This window comes from Neomonachus schauinslandi, chromosome 6, assembly GCF_002201575.2.
Source record: "Neomonachus schauinslandi chromosome 6, ASM220157v2, whole genome shotgun sequence".
NCBI lineage: Eukaryota > Metazoa > Chordata > Mammalia > Carnivora > Phocidae > Neomonachus > Neomonachus schauinslandi.
In genome coordinates this window covers 42,704,672-42,723,972 of record NC_058408.1, presented here as the reverse complement: position 1 = coordinate 42,723,972, position 19,301 = coordinate 42,704,672, and the positions used below count along the sequence as shown (strand labels likewise).

The 19,301-nt window shown below is 35.8% G+C and overlaps 1 protein-coding gene across 1 annotated transcript in view; it reads right to left on the bottom strand.

Annotated features, from left to right (window-relative positions):
* The window catches only part of RGSL1 (regulator of G protein signaling like 1), a 92,037-nt gene that overhangs the window by 30,740 nt on the left and 41,996 nt on the right, over nt 1–19,301 (bottom strand). Inside the window, exon 10 of the mRNA XM_044916382.1 lies at nt 1,845–1,950. Coding sequence (XP_044772317.1) covers nt 1,845–1,950 — 106 coding nt within the window. The remainder of the gene's footprint in view (nt 1–1,844; nt 1,951–19,301) is intronic.

The following is a 19,301-nucleotide window of genomic DNA, read 5'->3' as shown; positions in this document are numbered from 1 at the left end:
TGTTAAAATGTCTTTACTACCCAAAGCAATCTATACATTTAATGCAATCCTTATCAAAATACCACCAACATTTTTCACAGAGTTAGAACAAGCAATCCTAAAATTTGTATGGAACCACAAAAGACCCCAAATAGCAAAAGCAGTTCTGAAAAAGAAAAACAAAACTAGGGGCATCATGATTCCAGATTTCAAGCTATATTATAAAGCTGTAGTCATCAAGACAGTATGGTACTGGCACAAAAACAGACACATAGATCAATGGAACAGAATAGAGAGCCCAGAAATGGACCCTCAACTCTATGGTTAACTAATATTCAACAAAGCAGGAAAGAATATCCAATGGGGAAAAAAGACAGTCTCTTCAATAATGGTGTTGGGAAAACTGGACAGCAACATGCAGAAGAATGAAACTGGACCACTTCTTTATACCATACACAAAGATAAATTCAAAATGGATGAAAGATCTAAATATGAAACAGGAATCCATCAAAATCCTAGAGAACACAGGCAGTAACCTTTTTGATCTCAGCCATAGCAACTTCTTAGTAGACATGTTGCCAGAAGCAAGGGAAACAAAACCAAAAATGAACTATTGGGACTTTGTCAATATAAAAAACTGGACAGCAAAGGAAACAATTAACAAAACTAAAAGTCAGCCTATGGAATGGGAGAAGATATTTGCAAATGTTATATCTGATAAAGGGTTAGTATCCAAAATCTATAAAGAACTTACCACACTCAACACCCCCCCCCCAAAATAATCTAGTTAAGAAATGGGCAGAAGACATGAATAGACACTTTTCCAAAGAAGACATCCAATGGCTAACAGACAAATGAAAAGATGCTCAACATCACTCATCATCAGGGAAATACAAATCCAAACCATGATGAGATACCACCTCACACCTGTCAGAATGGCTAAAATTAACAACACAAGAAACAACAGGTGTTGGTGAGGATGCAGAGAAAGGGGAACCCTCTTGCGCCATTGGTGGGAATGCAAACTGGTGCAGCCACTCTGGAGAACAGTATGGAGGTTCCTCAAAAACTTAAAAATAGAACTACCCTATGATCTAGCAATTGTAGTACTAGGTATTTACACAAAGGATACAAAAATACAGATTCAAACCGGTACATGCACCCCGATATTTATAGCAGCATTATCAGCGATAGCTAAACTATGGAGAGAGCCCAAATGTCCATCAACTGATGAATGGATAAAGATGTGGTGCATATATACATATACAGTGGATTATTACTCAGCCATCAAAAAAAAAAAAAAGAAGAAGAAGAAGAAATTTTGCCATTTGCAATGACATGGATGGAGCTAGAATGTATTACGCTAAGTGAAATAAGTCAGTCAGAGGAAGTCAAATACCATATGATCTCACTCATTTATGGAATTTAAAAAGAAAACATGAACATAGGGGAAGGCAGAAAAGAAAAAAGGAGAAAAGGAAACAAACCATAAGAGACTCTTAATGATAGAGAAAAAACTGAGGGTTGATGGAGGGAGGTGGGTGGGGGATGGGCTAGATGGATGATGGGTATTAAAGAGGGCACTTATGATGAGCACTGGGTGTTGTATGTAAGTGATGAATCACTGAATTCTGCTCCCGAAACCAATATTGCTCTGTATGTTCACTAACTAAAATAAAAATTTTAAAAAATAAATACATACATAAATAAATAATAAATTACAAAGTGTGTCTTGCATATGTGTATGATATATGGAAAGAAGTAAAAAATCCATATACAAGAAGATAAATTCAGAATTAAACATGTTGAGATTAAAGAGAGCTTGTGTCTGAAAAATATTGCTTTAACTAGATCCTATGTCTTACCTGGGTCTTAATGAGGGCTTCCTTGCACCAGTCTTTCTTAGGAAGGACATTTTCCTATGTGAGGGTGAAAACACCTTTGGTTCTCTGACAATTTCCACTGCAAAATCTAATGAAAAATCACAAATTTAGGTAACACCATATTATAAAGAACATTTTAGAGAACAAGAAGGGACACATTAAAAAGGATATTTATCAGACATTGAGTACATGTGGAAAAACCACAGTCCCCACAACTGCCAGCATCTCAGGACATTACTGCTGAAAAGAGACTTGGGGATGATCTTTACCCCTGACTTCAGTCCAGATTGTTTTCTAGGTCTGTTGGCCATTAGGCCAAGAACCCACCTTCCTCAGAAGACTCCTAAGACCAAGTCCATTGTATTTCTTTTCATTTTATTTTATTTATTTATTTTTTTTTTTAAAGATTTTATTTATTTATTCATGAGAGACAGAGAGAGAGGCAGAGGGAGAAGCAGGCTCCCAAGGAGCAGGGAGCCCGATGCGGGACTTGATCCCAGGACCCTGGAATCATGACCTGAGCCGAAGGCAGACGCTCAACCATCTGAGCCACCCAGGCGCCCTCTTTTCATTTTAACACCAAATGTTATCTATCCTTCCCCTAATCAGCCATTTTGTCTAGACCATACTCCACAAGACATTCAGTCTGCCTTGACACCTCTGTTATCCCATCCTATGCCCTTTCGCTTTCTGGAACTCCTGCTCTGTAATCAGCAAACTGTCACAGAATCTTGAGCTCTTTGTTAAGTGTTTCCTCTATCTTCTTGCTTTAACTGAAATCATTCTCTTTCCTGAGAACACTGTTTCCACTGCAAGCTTCTTAAAAGGTATTCTATCACACCATACACAATTTAGAGTGGGTGTCTGGTTCCCTATTGCCATATAAAAACCATTATTTCAAAAAGTATATTAAAACATTACTACTGAAGAATAATAGAGTCCAAGAATCTCAGTATCTTAGGAAAGCCCTTTGAGGTGAGTATTGTAGAAGAAAATATAAACTATCAACTCATTAAGGGCAAGGATGATATATTACTTATTTCACCCCCAGAAATTAGAACATGTCCTAGTTATGTAGTCAATGCTTTAAAATGTTTATTAAATAGAATATACTCCCACAGAAAATTTTTGTATGGTTTGGTAATACTAGCAGTGATAGCATAGAAAAAAGATAGAAAGCAATAGAAGTATATACTGGTTCTAAATAAATGCAATTGAATAGGTGAAAAAAATAAAATCCAGACTATGGAAGACTAGATATAAAAAAAATCCACACAAAAGAAACCTGAAAACCTCCTGATGCAAATACTTATAAATGCTGGATAAAAAAATAACACATTTTTAAACTCATATATAAGCTTGTAGAAAATTACAACAAAACAAAATAAAAACAGAAATTAAAAACAAAGAGGATGTTAGAAACCAGAAAGTTAAGCTGACACCCTAGAGGTATTTGCAGTATTAAAACCACAAGAGGTCAGAAGACAAAACCATTGGCCTTTAGAAAATGAACAACAACAAAAAAACCCTGGCACTGCTTTTCTTCTCAAGACACTTATCAATTATGACAGGTGCTACTGAAAAATTTAACAAGGCTTTTGACAGAGTCTCAGGGCAGAAGAAGGCAAAATTGCAAACCAGCAAAGGAAAAGGGGCTCTGATAAGTATCCCAGTCTTTCAGTTGCAATCCCAAGAAGTAAGGGAAACCAGAAATAGCTCATCCATCAAAAAGAATAAAACCCAGCTTTGAACCAACTCAGTCCCTAAATGGATTAAGGTTATTTGGATGCTACTAGTTTAGTGTATGTCAGATGTTAGATAAAATCCTCTCTAGAGGAAAATAACATTACCCAGAGACTCAAGTTATCTCTACAAATTTTTTTTAACCAAATATGTTCACAAATAAAGCAGGAATAACAAGGTATTTAAAAAGACCTGACCAAAAACCAAGGGGAAAAAAATTGATAGTTGAAATCAATATAGAAAATCCAAATATGGATTTTAAAATTACTATTATTAATATAGTTCAAGGGATTAAAAGGAGTAAAATATCAACATAGACTAAGTATTATACAAAGAAAAAATTCTGAAAATAAAATTTTAATGACTGAAATTAAGAAAATTAATAATTAGTAAATTGGTTTAGTGACAAATTATACACAACAAAGTGAGAATTACTGAACTAGGAGTTAGATCAAAAGAAAATATGCAGATTGAAACATATGGAGAAAAATATGGAAAACAAAGAAAAAATCATATAAGACATAAGCAGTATAATGTCAAAAATATGTGTAGTAAGATTATCAGAAAGAGGGAAGAAATAAAATGGAGCATGACACATATTTGAAGAGATAATAACTGAAAATTTTCTAAAACTGACAAATGACATCAAATCAGAAATGCAAGAAGTCCTGAAACCACAAGTAGTAGAAATACTTAGATATATCTTAGCAAAATTGCATGAAAGTAAAAACAAAGAGAAAATGGGTGGGGGTGGACAGTGAATAAAATAAATATTTCCTTCTACTAAACAATGCCAGTGAAGACTTCAGGCTGACTCCTCAAAATGAACTAAGGAAGCCAAGAGATAGTAAAATGATATCTTCAAAGTGCTAAAAGAAAATAATTCCAACAAGAATTCTACAGCCAAAGACTATATTCTTAGCAAATAAAACCAAAATAAAGATAGTTTTAAAATTCACACTAAAGGAAATGCCTTTATGATAGGTGTTCTTAGCGGCAATTTAGAGGAGTAGGAAATGATGAAAAAGAACGAAAAAGTGAATAGGTGAGTAAGCCTAACTGAATATTGATTTATAAAACAGTAATATATATGCAATAAAAGTAGTAACTTACATTAAACTTTAATATGTCAAGGATGCATTTTGAAATCTATATACGGTAACCAGTAAGAGAAGAAAACATGTCAAAACAACACATTAACAGAAAGAATATATAGAATTATTAACAACAACAACAACAAATTTTGTAATCTTAAAGAAAGCCAAAAGGAGAAAAAAGAGAACATAAAACTGAAGGGACAAATAGAAAACAGTAAGGTAACATTTAAAACCTAATACATGAGAAGTTACAGTGAATCTGATCAGACTAAATAATTAGAAGGCAATTCTCAAATTGGATTTAACAAAAATGCAAATAACAAAAAAAAAGAGAGATTCTGCTTAGAAGAGGCTCACCTTGGATACAAAAGAAAGAGATATTAAAAAATAAAAGTATGGAAAAGGATGTAACAAGCAAACACTAGCCAGACAGAAAGGTGATGAGTATTAGATATAATTAGATATCTAATTAGATTAGATATTAGACAAAGTAAATAATAAAGAAGCATTATTAGAAATAATTAATTGCTCTACCAGAAAGCTATAATGATTCCAACTTTGTTTGTATCTAGAGGTGTAGCATCAAATAATATAAAGGAAAAACTGCAAGTTGTTTTTTTTTAAAGAATTAATTTATTTATTTTAGGGAGAGAGAAAGAGAGAGAGTGAGTGCGGGCAGGGGCAGAGGGAAAGAGAATCCCAAGCAGACTCCCCGCTGAATGTGGAGCCCAGTGGGCTCAATCTCATAACCTTGAGATCATGACCTGAGCTGAAATGAAGAGTTGGATGCTTAACTGACTGGGCTACCCAGGGGCCCCCAAAACTGCAAGTCTTAAAAAAAGAAGGACAAATCCAGAGTAGAGATTTAAAAATTTCTCTTTCAATAATGGATACAAATGTAAACTAAAACTAGCATCAGAAATATAGAAAATCTGGGGCCTGGGTGGCTCAGTTGGTTAAGCATCTGCCTTTGGCTCAGGTCATGATCCCAGGGTCCTGAGATTGAGGCCTGCATTGGGCTCTCTGCTCAGCAGGGAGCCTGCTTCTCCCTCTCCTTCTGCCCCTCCCCTCCACTCATGCTCTCTCTCTTTCTCTCTCTCTCTCAAATAAATAAATAAATAGAATCTTAAAAAAAAAGATATAGAAAATCTGAACATACTTAGTCAAATACATCTACTTGCATATACAGAATACTATCCAATATTATATGCCTTATAGATAATTAATTGTAATAAAAGGGTATCATAAACAACAAAATATTTGAAATTTCAAATGAAATCAACAAATTTGTAGAAAATACAAAATATTAAAATGACACAAGAAGAAATAGAAAGTCTAAAAAGTCCTATATATTTTAAAGAAATTAAGTTTGTAATTAAACCTCTCCCTGAGATTGAGACAAGTGTGCTTGCCAACACCATTTCTATCTAAAAGGGTAATGGAGGACCTAGTAAGACCAATGAGGTAATGAAAAGAAATCAAAGGTACAAATATTTTAGCACAATAAATAAAACTCTTTATTGGCAGATGGCACAATTGTGTGTATAAAAATCAAACAAATTTATAGACAAATTTTTAGAATTTATAATTCAATAAAGCAGTAGAACACAAGACCAATATGTAAAAATCAACATATTTCTATATGCCAGACACAATTTAAAAATGAAACTTTAAAAATTATACCATTTACAAGTGTATCAGAAAACATCAAAGACCTAAAAACAAATGTAATGGAAGCTATAAAATATTACCTGGAAAAACATAAAACATTATTTTTTTTAATTTTAAATATTTTATTTATTTATTTGTCAGAGAGAGAGAGAGAGCACAAGCAGGGAGAGCAGCAGGCAGAGCAGGCAGACGGAGAAACAGGCTCCCTGCAAAGAGCCTGACGTGGAACTCGATCCCAGGACCTGGGATCATGACCTGAGCTGAAGGCAGATGCTTAACCCACTGAGCCACCCAGGTGTCCCCATAAAACATTATTGAAAGAAATTAAAGAAAACGTAAATATGTGGAGAAATACACTAAATTCGTGGATTTAAAAGTACAATAGGGAATGACATCACAGAAAATGATAAGTAGGGAGCTCCAGGGATCCATCTTCCATAAAAGCAACTAGAGATGTGGCAAAATGGTCATAATCAGGGTTTTACAGAACTCTGGACCTGGTCAAGAACTTATAATAACCAGGGGAAGGCTTAGTGAAGAAAGAAGAGGCTGAAGTGTGCTAAGAAAGTGTTGTGGCATTTTAAGCTGTCCACCTACCATTCCCCCATCCCACATCGTGGTGGCCATATGACAGCAGCCTACATTTCAATGCAGGTTGCTATTGCCAGAGATAGCAATATGGATCTAATTTTCAAATAATGTGTTTGTTTTTTTTTAAATGAAGTTGTCTCTTGGCTCCCTGAAGGACTGGCATAAGGACTAGCCTTTGTTTTTCCCTATTTAGAGTATTTTCAGGGCTGAGAGGCATCTCATGTGACATTTGTTGAAAGCATTTATAGGCACAAGTATGGGCTACAGTAGTCTGGGCCTACAGTTGGGACATCAGACAACACAAAGTTGGGGAAAGGTGAGGTTGTAAAAGTAGATACATGGAAGCTCCCACATCTACTGGGGAGTCAAGAAAGCTATTCACATGCCCAAAACTGGATGTGTGCTCAGAAAAGTCAGGAGAAGATCCAAAACTTTCACCTCTGGCTGAACTTCAGGGTCCAGGCAAATGGAAAATGAAGGCTAAGGCAGAGTTGTAAATAGCTTGATTGAGTATTAAAAGAGTATTCCAACACATAGCCAATCTGCAAAGACCAGTAGAGTAATTTTTCCTTTTGTTTTATTTGTTTCCTTTTCTTTTTTCTTTCTTTCTCACATTTAAGGAAACTCTCAAAACACTGGTTGGCCACAAGCTAGCAGAACATGAACTTCAGTGGTCACACATAACAAAGAATACAGACTTTACAAAAATAGTTGAGAAATTTCACCAAAGAAAAAAACAACACCCACAAAAGCAGCTGTAGCAAACTTGAAGGAGAGGGGAGAATCTGATTTTCATAGCTGCCACATTATAATGTCCAAAATGTCCAGTCTTCAACAGAAAAACTATAAGGCATATAAAAAAAACCATGTATAGCCCATTCACAGAAAAAAAAGAAATCAATAGAAAGTGTCCATGAGAAGTCCAGTCATTGTACTTACTAGATAAAAACTTTAAATCAACTGTCTTAAATATGCTCAAAGAGCTAAAGGAAGTCAAGAGAATGGTGTCTCACCAAATAGAGTATCAATAAAAAGATAGAAATGGCAAAAAGAAATAAAATAGCAATTCTGTAGCTGAAAAGTACAATTTTGAGCTAAATGAAATAAACATCACATGCCAAAACGTATGGGATGTAGCAAAGCATTGCTCAAAGAGAAATTTATTCTTGTAAATGGAGATATTGAAGAAAAAAGATACCAAATCAGTAAATGAAACTTAACATCTCTAGGAACTGGATAAAGAATAGCAAGCTAAACCCAAAGTTAGCAGAAAAACAGAATAATGAAGATTAGAATGGAAGTAAGCAAAATAGGGAATAGAAAACCAATAAAGAAAATCAACAAAACCAACAGCTTTTTCTTTGAAAAGATAAAAAAAACTGATAAATATTTAGTTAGACTGAACAAGAAATAAAAGACTCAAACTACTAAAATCAGAAATGAAAGTAGAGACATTACTACCAACCTTACAGAAATAAAAAGAGAATATTATAAACAACTGTATGCCAATAAATTAGATAATCTAGATAAATAGAAAAATTCTAAGAAATGTACAACTATCAAACAGACTTAAGAAGAAATAAAAAACGTGAACATACTATAACAAGAGACTGAATCAGTAATGACAAACCTCTCAACAAAGCAAAAACAAGGACCACATGGCTTCACTGGTGAATTCTGTAGTATAACATTTAAAGAGTTAAGACTATAGATCTTAACATTAAAGGCAATGCAAAGAAGCTTATGGTTAAAAACATGAGTATCTCTATGGAGTAAAGCTACTTGGAGTAAAGAAACAATTGGATTTAACTGGATTATAATTAAGAGATTCTTTTTGTTAGAGATACCATTGAGAGAGAGAATATTATCCTTATAAGACATGTGACTGATAGGTGACTCATGTATAAGATATATAAATAACCCATACAAATCAATAAAAAAAAGATAGAAACCAAATAGAAAAGTAGGCAAGAGACTTAAATAAGAATGTGACGGACACACACACACACACACACACACACACACACACACCATATCCAACTAAATATTAAACAAATATAAAGCACTCAGTATTATTACCCAATAGGGAAATAGATGTCAAAACAACAAATGAGACATCACCACATATGCACAAGAATAGCTAAGAATAAAAATTTGGTACATCATATATTGGTGAAGTTGTGGAGCAACTGGAATTCTCATACCTTGTTGATAAGACCATAAACATGTACAAACACTTTGCAAAAGTATTGGGAATTATTTACCAAAGTTGAATATATGTATATCTTATGACCCAGAAATTCTAGGTACATATTCAACAGAAATGTGTTCATATGTGCATCAAATAATATGCACAAAGATGTTCATAAGAGCATTAAAAACTGAAACTCAAATATTCATCACTTTTGAATGAATTAAAAATGGTATATTCATATATTAGAATACTCTATAGCATGCATTCTCAAAGGACAATATTGTTTCCAATAGATGAAAATTAGTTTTTTAGGGTCAGAAAAGTCTTACTCTTTTATATACCACAGATATATAGTATACCTATGGCATTAAAATTCATGTCTAAAGAGGCTCCTTGGGGGGGGAAATAATGAAAAAAAATTGAAGTGAGGGTTATGCAACTGCTCTGCATTACTAAAAATAAGTCAACAATGGCTGCATTCAACATGATTGAACTCACAAACATAATGTTGAATTAAAGAAGCCAGTCATAGGAGTACATACTGCATGACTTAATTTCTATAAATATTTAAAAAATTATGTAAATTTAAAAAACCAGATAAAACTAAATTACCATTACCTTTGGGAAATAGGAAGGGATTAAAAATTGGGAGGTAACATAAAGGTGACCTTTGTTCAAAAGGGCAGTTGATGATCAGACATATTCTTCCTTTTCCTATTCTTCACAATTATTAGTAATTATTAGAAAAGAGGCAAATAAGGGCTAAGAAGAGAGAAAAGAACAGAGGCTGGGTAATTTGAAGTAGAAATTTTTTAATACCATATTGGGAAAAATTTAAAAAAGCCATGATGCTTTGGCTCTTGATTCCCTTCTGTCAGGGAGAACAGAGCTGAGATATTGGAGTGGGAGCATGCTAAATGCATCAGGTCACAAGATCATATTAAGAGATTATTAAGCTATGCACAGAATAAAGTTATATAAACTATGTACATAGGAGTAGAGCCTGGAGAAACAATCAGAGTAGACATAGAAGTTCTCCCTGTGGCTATACTGATTTAACCATGCTCGTTAATATATCCTAAGCTTCTTCTGGGTCAAGAATACAGCAGTAGATGCTGTAGTATGCAGCTCAGATCCCACCCCACCCCATCTGAGTTGAAGCATTCCTTCTCCTAACCTGCTCTAAATTTTGCCTGGTGATGGTGCACAGTTGAGGCCCTCAGCTGAAAGAGGAGCTGCTCAACCCAGGGAAGTGAGCCTCTCATAGGAGCAGTGAACCTAGCCAACATGTATTGGCAGAAGCTAGGAGACAATGTATGGGAATACTGCTGAGGGTGCTGGCTCAAAGTGGACAGAATATAAACTTGGTTAAGGGCGAGTTGATTAATATGGGATCGTTCTCCTAGGATATAGGATTTAAGAGCCTAGTAGGGATCCTGGGAAGCAGTGCAACACTGCTAGGCTGACTCTTAGAAGTTCGGAGAAAGCAATGGCTCATAATAAGTAGAAATTCTAGTGGCCAAAACAAAGAGGTGAAGAAGACATCAAATGGCTCATAGAACTGAGACTGCTACAGAAGATAAATTACATAAGACTAAAAAACCCACCAGCCAACAATGTGCCACAGAAGGCTCAATCCTTTCACTAAAGCCAAAGAGTGGGGGGCGGGAGGAAGGAGGGGGAAGCACTGATGAGAGCAGCATTAGCCATCCACTGAGGAGCTTCTTGGTGACTTTCTGTGATGACAAAACATCCATTTTGAGTAGCTGCCTAGGCATTTTTCAGTGTGACAATTCTGTTCACATCCAGAGTATGGACATTTAGATAAGGACCCAAGCTTAGGATTTTCACCCCAAGTTCCGGCTTTGCTTTTCCTGGGTATCTTTAAAAATGGCCATTCAGAGTTGGGTCCATGAAAAATTAGTGACAGCTGCCCCAACCTCCTTATAAGTAATAGGTGTTTGCTACCCTGCTTGTGCTCTCTCTCTTGCTCACTGGTGACCTGGGATGTAGGAATGCTTTTCCTCTCTCTCATTGCACCCCATTTTGGGACTTGAAAGTAAAAAATTTTGTGACTTTGCTTTTTCTGTGTGAGTGTATTGAAACTGTATTTTCAATCAAAATGGCCCTAGGGTTTTCTCTTCCCTACAGTGGGAGCTCAGATGCCAAGGGAATTACCTGCCAACCCTGTAGGGGTGGCTTGTGCTTTCTCACTCAGCAAGTCATAGTCTGCATATTCTTAACACACCAACTCTGGGTTTTCCAACAACACACTTTTCTCTGTAGGTCAGGGCTAACTATTACTAAATTGAGGTCTCTGATAGCAATGGAAATCAAATCCCAAAATCATAGAGGTGAGGTGGAGGCACTTTACTGCCAGAAGTAAGGAAGATGCTACTATCATAATGAACAATCAATTGGCAATAGAACAACAGGGTGGTAGCTAGGACCACCTGACCCTCAGAAAGCTGTGGGTATGGTTAATAGAACATGGTGTTCCTAGAGGTTAAATAGATAGGCAGCCAAAAAAAATTACTGCTTAATATCTACAACCAAAAGACACCAAAGATAAATAACTGAGAGCACTTGCACCAAGGAAAGTCAACAATCCCTTGCTCAGTTTCTAAACCTGAGTCAATTTTCAGACCTTGAATGCACTGACTGAAGAAAGGTCTCCATGAAGGAAGACCCTACAACATTATGGAAAACGAATTCTAATGATACTCATAGCCCCTCTTCAATGGGACCTTTGGGCATTTATTCCAGTAACTGGAAGGAAAATATCCAGTCATTTTAAGGACTATTGAACACAGGGTCCTAGTTAACACTATCTGGATCCCCAGAATGTCATTATCGACCCCACTAGAGAAGGCACTTATGAAGATTAGGTAATAAATGGAGTCCTGGCCCAGGTACAGCTCACAGTGGGCACAGTGGGTCCACTGGGCCCACAAATCCATTCAGCAGTCATTTCTCCAATCCCTAAATGTATACTGGAATGGAATTACTTGGTAGTTGTAGGATCCCCACATTATTTCCTTAGTCTAAGGAGTAAGAGCTATTATGGTGAGAAAGATCAAGTGGAAGTCTCTTAAACTCTTTTCATGCCTCTACTCAAGATGATAAAAACAATATCACATTCTGGGGATAATGGCAGAGACTAATGCCACCCTTAAAAAAATGAAGAGATGGCTTTATACCCTAAATAATTAAGTTATAAAATCATTACTAAGGGCAGAACAAGATAGGTGTCAGCACAAAAAGGGAGAAAGAGCCACAGATTCCAGGTACGGTAAGGGGGGCTTTCCCCACAGAAGTACTGCCTTACACTGGGTGCTGAAGGCCAAGCTGGGTGAGGAGAGTATCCACATGAAGGGCAACTTGGATTGGAGAATTCAGAATTCAAGAAGGATGAGGAGGGCATCTACACAAAGGGAGGCCCAACACACGAAGTTCAACTGAGGTGAGAAGGGCACCCACATTGGGACACAAAGGAAAAGACCAGCATGAAGTGTGGAAACTTGAACAGAATGAGAACGATAAGGGCACCTGGGTGGCTCAGTTGGTTGTGTTTGACTCTTGATTTTGGCTCAGGTTCTGATCTTGGGGTCATGGGATCAAGCCAGGTGTCTGCTCCATGCTCAGTGGGAAGCCTGCTTCTCTCCTCTCTCTCTCTCTCTGCCCCTCCCTGGCTCTCAATGTCTCTCTCTCCCAAATAAATAAATAAATAAATCTTAAACAAAAAAGAATGAGGAAGATATCTCATTAGGTGTGGCCTACCATAGGGTATCAGAACCTGAGCAGGTTGAGGACGTCCATGTTAAGGGGTCACCTGGTGCCTGGTGACAGAGTTCAAGCAAGATGAGGAGAGAGTCTACACAGGAAATGGGTGCAGCCTGGTATGGAGCCACAGTTCCTGAGAAAAATAAGGAAGACCTCTCCATAGAAGAGGGATGGCCAGGTGTGGGAAGTCAGAGCCCCAGTGGCAAGAAGGAATGGCTACATGTAGCAGCATCCTGGCAGAGGTCATCAGAACAGAGTGAGGAGTGTTTCCCCAAGAAGAAGCATCCTATAAATGGTGTTGAAATTCAAGCAAGGTGAGGAGGGTACCATGCATGGAAAGGGCCTGGTGTAAGGTGTTGGAGCCCAGGTAAGGGGAGGAGGGCATCAGCAAGAGGAAGGTGGTGGCAGTGTAGACAAGGTGTTAGTTACAAAGAAAGAATTAATCAAATAAGTAAATACATTTAGGGCAATAGGAGTCAATTTTCTCATTGTCAGAGAAGAGATGTAAAAATATGGAAAAGTAGAAAACTAGAATGAACTCAATTGTGTTGGATTAAGTTGGAGATATTGGTGGGATCTCATGGTTTTCTTTATAGAGATATGGAAAAATATAACTATAAATGTGTCTGTGTATGCATATGCACATACATACAAACATATATGTTCTCTAGTTCTGTCCATTGAGAAGATCTGATTGCAGTGATCTCAATAGCAATGAACTAACCTAATTCCTGGATCTTGACTTCCAAATATCATTCTCTAAGAGAAGGAATCACACTCTTTAGAGAAATGGCTGATTCTAGGGCCAGATTAGGGAGAATGCAAGATGAGCTTGGAACAGATATCTCATACAAGAAAGCAAGACAATACTCAAGAGACATGTCAAGAGGAGACAGAAGCCAGATTTGAATGGAGTGACACTGACCAAGTAGGAGACAATTTGAACAACAAAATAAGTAACCATAGTAATAGATTAAAACCCATCAAATAATATCAGTAAATACTGAATCTCTGTATCTATTTATCTATCATCTATCTATCTATCTATCTATCTATCTATCTATCTATCTATCATCTATCATCTATCTATCTATAATCTATCTATCATCTGTCATTTATATATCTAAATGAATAAGTTATAAGTGTGGTAAAGAATGGGATATTTACATAATTTCAAAGTACCCTCTCTCTTCCACACACATAATATTTATTAATTACAAAAGGGAAAAATTAATTTACAGTGGAAAATCCTAGAAGGCACCATATAACTAAGTGATCAAAGAAAATATTACCAGTAATGGAACAAAGCAAAACTGTGCACCACCTACTGCATTGAAAAGGGCTGCAATGATAGTTCTGAATAACCTGAATGTATAATCCAAGTTTAAACATGAGAAAACATCAGACAATACATTGAGAGACATCTATAAAAATAACCTTGCAATTTTCAAAAGTGTCAAGGATATAAAAGTCAGAATATTTGAGGAACTGTTCCAGATAAAAAAGAGACATTTGGTAAAACTTGAGCATAGCCTGAAAATTAAATGGTAGTAATGTATCAGTGTTAATTTCCTGGCTCTTTTTAAGTTCACAGTCCAGAGGCATAGGCTTACTAAAAGACTGAGACCTAGGACTATAGAATGCTTGCCCTCCCCCCCGACACCTCACCACCACATTACTAAAGATCCATTTACAGCAGTTCCTTTTACCTGGTACATCATGTCCTACTATTAGGAAAAAAAAAATATGAGGCACACCAAAAGGAAAAGCCCCATAATCTAAAGAGAAGAGAAAACATAAGAACCAAACATGGCAGGGATTTGGGGATTATCAGACTAGGAATTTAAAACAACTATGACATTTTTCAAAGTGCTGGAACAAACAACCCTAAAATTTGTGTGGAATCAGAAAAGACCCCGAATCACCAAGGAAATATTGAAAAAGAAAAACAAAGCTGGGGGCATCACATTGCCCGATTTCAAGCTATATTACAAAGCTGTGATCACCAAGACAGCATGGTACTGGCACAAAAACAGACATATAGACCAATGGAACAGAATAGAGAACCCAGATATGGACCCTCAACTCTATGGTCAACTAATCTTTGACAAAGCAGGAAAAAACATGTAATGGAAAAAAGACAGTCTCTTCAATAAATGGTGCTGGGAAAATTGGACAGCCACATGCAGAAGAATGAAACTCGACCATTCTCTAACACCATTCACAAAGATAAACTCAAAATGGATGAAAGACCTCAATGTGAGACAGGAATCCATCAAAATCCTAGAGGAAAACACAGGCAGCAGCCTCTTTGACATCGCCCACAGCAACTTCTTTCAAGATATATCTCCAAAAGCTAGTGAAACAAAAGCAAAAATGAACTTTTGGGACTTCATCAAGATAAAAAGCTTCTGCACAGCAAAGGAAACAGTCAACAAAACAAAGAGGCAACCCACAGAATGGGAGAAGATATTTGCAAATGACACTACAGAGAAAGCACTGGTATCCAAGATCTATAAAGAACTTCTCAAACTCAACACCCAAAAAACAAATAATCAAGTGAAAAAGTGGGCAGAAGATATGAAAAAACACTTCTCTGAAGAAGACATACAAATGGCTAACAGACACATGAAAAAGTGTTCATCATCATTAGCCATCAGGGAAATTCAAATCAAAACCACATTGAGATACCACCTTACACCAGTTAGAATGGCAAGAATGGACAGGGAAAGAAACAACAAATGTTGGAGAGGTTGTGGAGAAAGGGGAACCCTCTTGCACTGTTGGTGGGAATGCAAGTTGGTACAGCCACTTTGGAAAACAGTGTGGAGGTTCCTCAAAAATTTAAAAATAGAGCTACCCTATGACCCAGCAATTGTACTACTGGGTATTTACCCCAAAGACACAGATGTAGTGAAAAGAAGGGCCATATGCACCCCAATGTTCATAGCAGCAATGTCTGCAATAGCCAAACTGTGGAAAGAGCCAAAATGCCCTTCAACAGATGAATGGATAAAGAAGATGTGGTCCATATATACAATGGAATATTACTCAGCTATCAGAAAGGATGAATACCCAACTTTTACATCAACATGAATGGGACTGGAGGGGATTATGCTAAGTGAAATAAGTCAAACAGAGAAAGTCAATTATCATATGGTTTCACTTATTTGTGGAACATAAGGAATAACATGGAGGACATTAGGAGAAGGAAGGGAAAAATGGGGGGGGGAATCGGAGGGAGAGATGAACCATGAGAGACTATGGACCTGAGAAACAAACAGGGTTTTAGAGGAGGGGGGGGGGGTTGGTTGGCCTGGTGATGGGTATTAAGGAGGGCACGTACTGCATGGAGCACTGGGTGTTATACGAAAACAATGGATCGTGGATCACCACATCAAAAACTAATGATGTATTGTATGGTGACTAACATAACATAATAAATTAAAAAAAAATAAAACAACTATGACTAATATGCTAGGCACTCAATTAGATTAAGTAGGCAACATGCCTGAACAAATGGGCAAAGTTAGCAGAGAGGTGGAAATTCCAAGAAAGAACCAAGAAGAAATGTTAGAGATCAAAACCACTGACAGAAATTAAGAATGCCTATGATGGCCTCATTAATAGATTAGAAATAGCTGAGCAAAGATCTCTGTACTTGAAGATATCGCAATAGAAACCTTTAAAACTTAAAAGAAAAGAACACAAAGAGACTGATAAAAACCAAAACTAAAACCAAACAAAACATCTAAGAACTGTGTAAGAACTACTCAGAAAGTGTAACATACGTATAATGTGGATACTAGAATGAAAAGAGATAAACAGAAGAAATATTTGAAACAACAATGACTGATGATTTCCCCCAAAGTAATGTTGAATACACTCAGAGAACACCAAGCAGAAAAAAAAATGCCAAAAACCCCAAAACAAACAAAAAAACCAACCCCATCTATGCAAATCATTTTAAAACCATAAAAAATCAAAGATAACAAAAAAATTCTGAAAGAAGCTGGGCGGGGGGGAAACATCTCACTAGAGAGGAACAGATATAAGAATTACATCTGACTTCTCACAAACTGTACAAGCAAGAAGAGAATGGAGCAAAATATTTGGTGTTGACAGAAAAAATCCCTCACCAAACTAGAATTCTCTATCTTGCAAAATTATTCTTTAAAAGTGAAGGAGAAATAAATGCTTTCTGAGACAAAAAAAGGGGGGGGGGGGCGGGGAATGAGGGAATTTCTTGTCAGTAGACCAGCTTTGTAAAAAATGTTAAAAGAAATTTGCTAGAGAGAAGGAAAATAATATAGGTCAGAAGCTTGGACATACATAAAGAAAAGGAGACCATCAGAAAGGAATGAGTAAGGACAGTTAAAAACTTATTTTTCTTTTTCTTAGTTGATCTAATGGGTAACAGTTTGTTCAAAATAAAAATAGTAACAATGTATTCAAATGATAATAACAATGTGTTCAAATGATAGTGACAATGAATTCAATGATATAATGGATGAGAGAAAGGAATTAAATTATTTTGTTATTATGAAGTATGCAAAATACCTGTGAATGTTATATACTTACTTGAAAGTGTACTTGGATTAGTTGTGAATGTATATTGCAAACTCTAGGGCAACTACTAAAAAAAGTTTAAAAAAAGAAATAACCAATATGCTAAGAAAGAAGAGAAAATGGAATATAAAATGCTCAAATTATAATCATAAAAGGTAGACAGAATGGAAGGCATAAATAAGAACAAAGAACAAGGGCAACAAATAGAAAACAGTAACAAATATGGTACATATTAAACCAACTATATCAATAATCACTTTGAGTGTTAATGGTCTAAATGTATCAAGTAAAAAACAGATTGTCAGAGTGGATCAAAAACAAGACCCAACTCTATGTTATCTATAAGAAACACACTTAAAATATAAAAACACATATAGATTGTAAGTAAAAGGATAGAAAAAATATGCCATGCTAATATTAATCAAAAGAAAGTAGTAGAAGCTATATTAATTTCAGACAGAGCAGACTTAAAGAAAAGAATGTTATCAGGGATAAAGAAGGCCATTACATAATGATAAAGGAGTCAATTCTCTAAGAAGACATAACAATCCTTAATGTGTAGGCACCTAACAACAGAGCATCAAACTACATGAGCAAAACTGGTAGAACTGCAAGGAGAAATATATAAATCCACAGTCATATGTAGAGACTTCAACATCCCTCTATCAGAAATAGATCCAGAAGGCAGAAAATCAGTAAGGACATGTTGAACTCAACAACACCATCAATCAACTGGATATAATTAACATCTATAGACCAAATCCAACAGCAGCAGAAAACACATTCTGCTCAAGCTCACATGGAACATTCACCAAAATAGATGATTTTCTGGGCCATAAGACACATCTTAACAAATTTAATAGAAATTATACCATATCTACTTTCAGGCCATAATGCAATTAAACTAGAAACCAGTAACAGAAAGATAATTGGAAAATCTCAAAATACATGGAGATTAACCAATATACTTTTAATAACACATAGGTCAAAGAAGAAATCTCAAGAAAAATTAAAGAGTATTTTAAACTAAATGAAAATAAAAACATAACATCAAAATTTGTGGGAATGCTGGGAAAGCAGTGCTTAGAGGGAAATTTATAGCATTGAATGCATATATTAGAAAAGAAGAAAGATCTAAATCATCTAAGTTTGCAATGTAGGCAACTAGAAAAAGAAGAGCAGATAAAGTCCGAAGTCGGTAGAAGAAAAGAAATAATAAGAATCAGAGTAGAAATCAATGAAATTGAAAGCAGGAAATCAATAATCTATGAAATCAAAATCCAACACCCATTCATGATAAAAACTCTCAGTAAACTAAAAATACAGAGACATTTCTTCAGTGTAATATAAATATACAAAAAAACCTTACAGCTAACACCATAATTAATGGTGAGAAACAAAGCTTTTTAACTAACATCATGTACAAGGATGTCCTTTTACCACTCTTCTTCAACATTGTGCTGAAAGTTCTAGCAAATGCAATAAGATAAGAAAAGGAAGTAAAAGTTACACAGAGTGGAAAAGAAGAATTAAAACTTTTCTTGTTTGTATATGTATGACTATCTATGTAGAAAATCCAAAAGAACTGACAAGAAATCTTCTGGACTTAATAAGCAATTATAGTAAGGTTGCAGAATACAAGGTTAATATGCAAGTACCAATTACTTTCGTGTATAATAGAAAAGAACAAATGGAATTTGAAATTAAAAACACAATGCCATTTATGTTAGCACAACCACACTGAAATACTTGTTTCATTTAGGCATACATATAACAAAATATGTACAAAAC